Genomic DNA, 1,535 nt, shown 5'->3' with positions numbered 1-1,535 from the left:
GTTCCAGTGACAGGTACTGAGCCAGAACCCCTATAGTTCTGCAGGGCCTTGTGTTCCAGTGACAGGTACTGAGCCAGAACCCCTATAGTTCTGCAGGGCCTTGTGTTCCAGTGACAGGTACTGAGCCAGAACCCCTATAGTTCTGCAGGGCCTTGTGTTCCAGTAACATTGCTGTTGATGTTAAGTGGTGCTGCTGACCCACCTGTTGTCGGCCCCAGCTCTAATTTTAGCCACGGTGGAGGCAGCTACGGGCAGCCCCAGGGTGGAGGCCAGGGTGATGTTCCCCAGGGTGGCACGGCTGCTGCCCACAGAGCTAGACAGGAAACTGGGGAATGCCTCATCCTCGATGTTGCTGAAACTCTCGGTCATGATGTTGGGCTACGGTTAGGCCCGCTACCTCAGGTTCTACTGCAGACCATCAACTGAGTGGAGAGAAAGAAAGAAAAAAAACATTCATCACAATTGCTGATAAACAGGTCAGTCAGACGAGCAACACCTCAGTTCATGGTGGAAAGTGTGTCGTAGTTAAAACAAAGACTGACATGCAGATTCCTCCTTGTGATGCTCAAAGACTCGGAAATACCCAGTCAATTCACTCCGGTCCAAACTCAAGCAACAAGTTAACCAACAACACAAAGTAAAACAAGATACTGTCACATTGTCCCATCTAGATGAATATTAGATGGCCAGGTACATGTAGTCAATGTAGATAAATGTAGTCAATGTAGCCAGTCATTTTTGCCGTTGTGGCCTGACAAAACTTAGCTTGACAAACTTTCCTCTGTGTCAACACAAGTCATAGTTAACTACAAACACTTTAACCAAAGTGGATGTACACACAAATAAACCTTTTATCTAACTTACTGAATAGTTTAAGGCCAGTACTTTCCCCAAAATACCGAAAGTAAACAGCGTTACAATGGTCACAACAAAATGAAGAAGCTTCTTCTCTCCCGGAGTGAAAACCGACGAGACGGAGCCGCAAGACACCGTAACCTTACTGTTTCTAAAGTAACAACACGTTTAAGTGATTATTTCGCTACACAATTAACTAAAGTTAAGAGAATTATCTATTTTCATAGCCAGTTGAAAGTGTAACGTATTTTGTCGGTAACAAACCGTGGCAGGAGCCTCGGAGAAACACTGTATTCGATTGGACCAATCACAGGAAGCCCGCGCTAAGCGACCATCACTATGGGCGGGACGGAGACAGGAAAGAGACGTTTTGATTGGACTAACCTCTTTGACCGTGTGAAAGGATGTATCACCATTGGATTGTTATCTTGTCATTTAACTATAATTAGTTCAATTGTAGAGGCCTATTCACATACATATATATATTCTGAAAGTATAGCATTGGATTTAAGTGCTTCTCATCAACTAATTGTTGTCATTTCTAGTTAAATTGTATATTATTTTTGCTCATGAAATGTATATGATATATATTCAAAATGTGTAGCACTTGTTGCAGATTCAATAGGATCCATACCATGTCATCCATCCTAAGTCTAAGGAGTGGTCATGAACATGCAGGA

General features: G+C 43.3%; 1 protein-coding gene across 4 annotated transcripts in view; it reads right to left on the bottom strand.

Moving 5' to 3' along the window:
- The window catches only part of LOC115117983 (centrosomal protein of 192 kDa-like), a 103,160-nt gene extending 102,009 nt beyond the window's left edge, over positions 1–1,151 (bottom strand). For all 4 annotated transcript variants that reach the window (XM_065027279.1, XM_065027280.1, XM_065027282.1 and 1 more), the window contains exons 1-2: positions 865–1,151; positions 203–422 (exon numbers count right to left, since the gene is read on the bottom strand). In XM_065027279.1, the coding sequence (XP_064883351.1) occupies positions 203–369 (167 nt within the window). In that variant the 5' untranslated portion in view covers positions 370–422; positions 865–1,151. The remainder of the gene's footprint in view (positions 1–202; positions 423–864) is intronic.
- Positions 1,152–1,535: the final 384 nt, after the last annotated feature.

This window comes from Oncorhynchus nerka, linkage group LG14 (assembly GCF_034236695.1).
Source record: "Oncorhynchus nerka isolate Pitt River linkage group LG14, Oner_Uvic_2.0, whole genome shotgun sequence".
NCBI classification, from domain to species: Eukaryota; Metazoa; Chordata; class Actinopteri; order Salmoniformes; family Salmonidae; genus Oncorhynchus; species Oncorhynchus nerka.
Note: the sequence above shows the minus strand (reverse complement) of the source record. Positions and strands in the feature narration are given on the sequence as shown.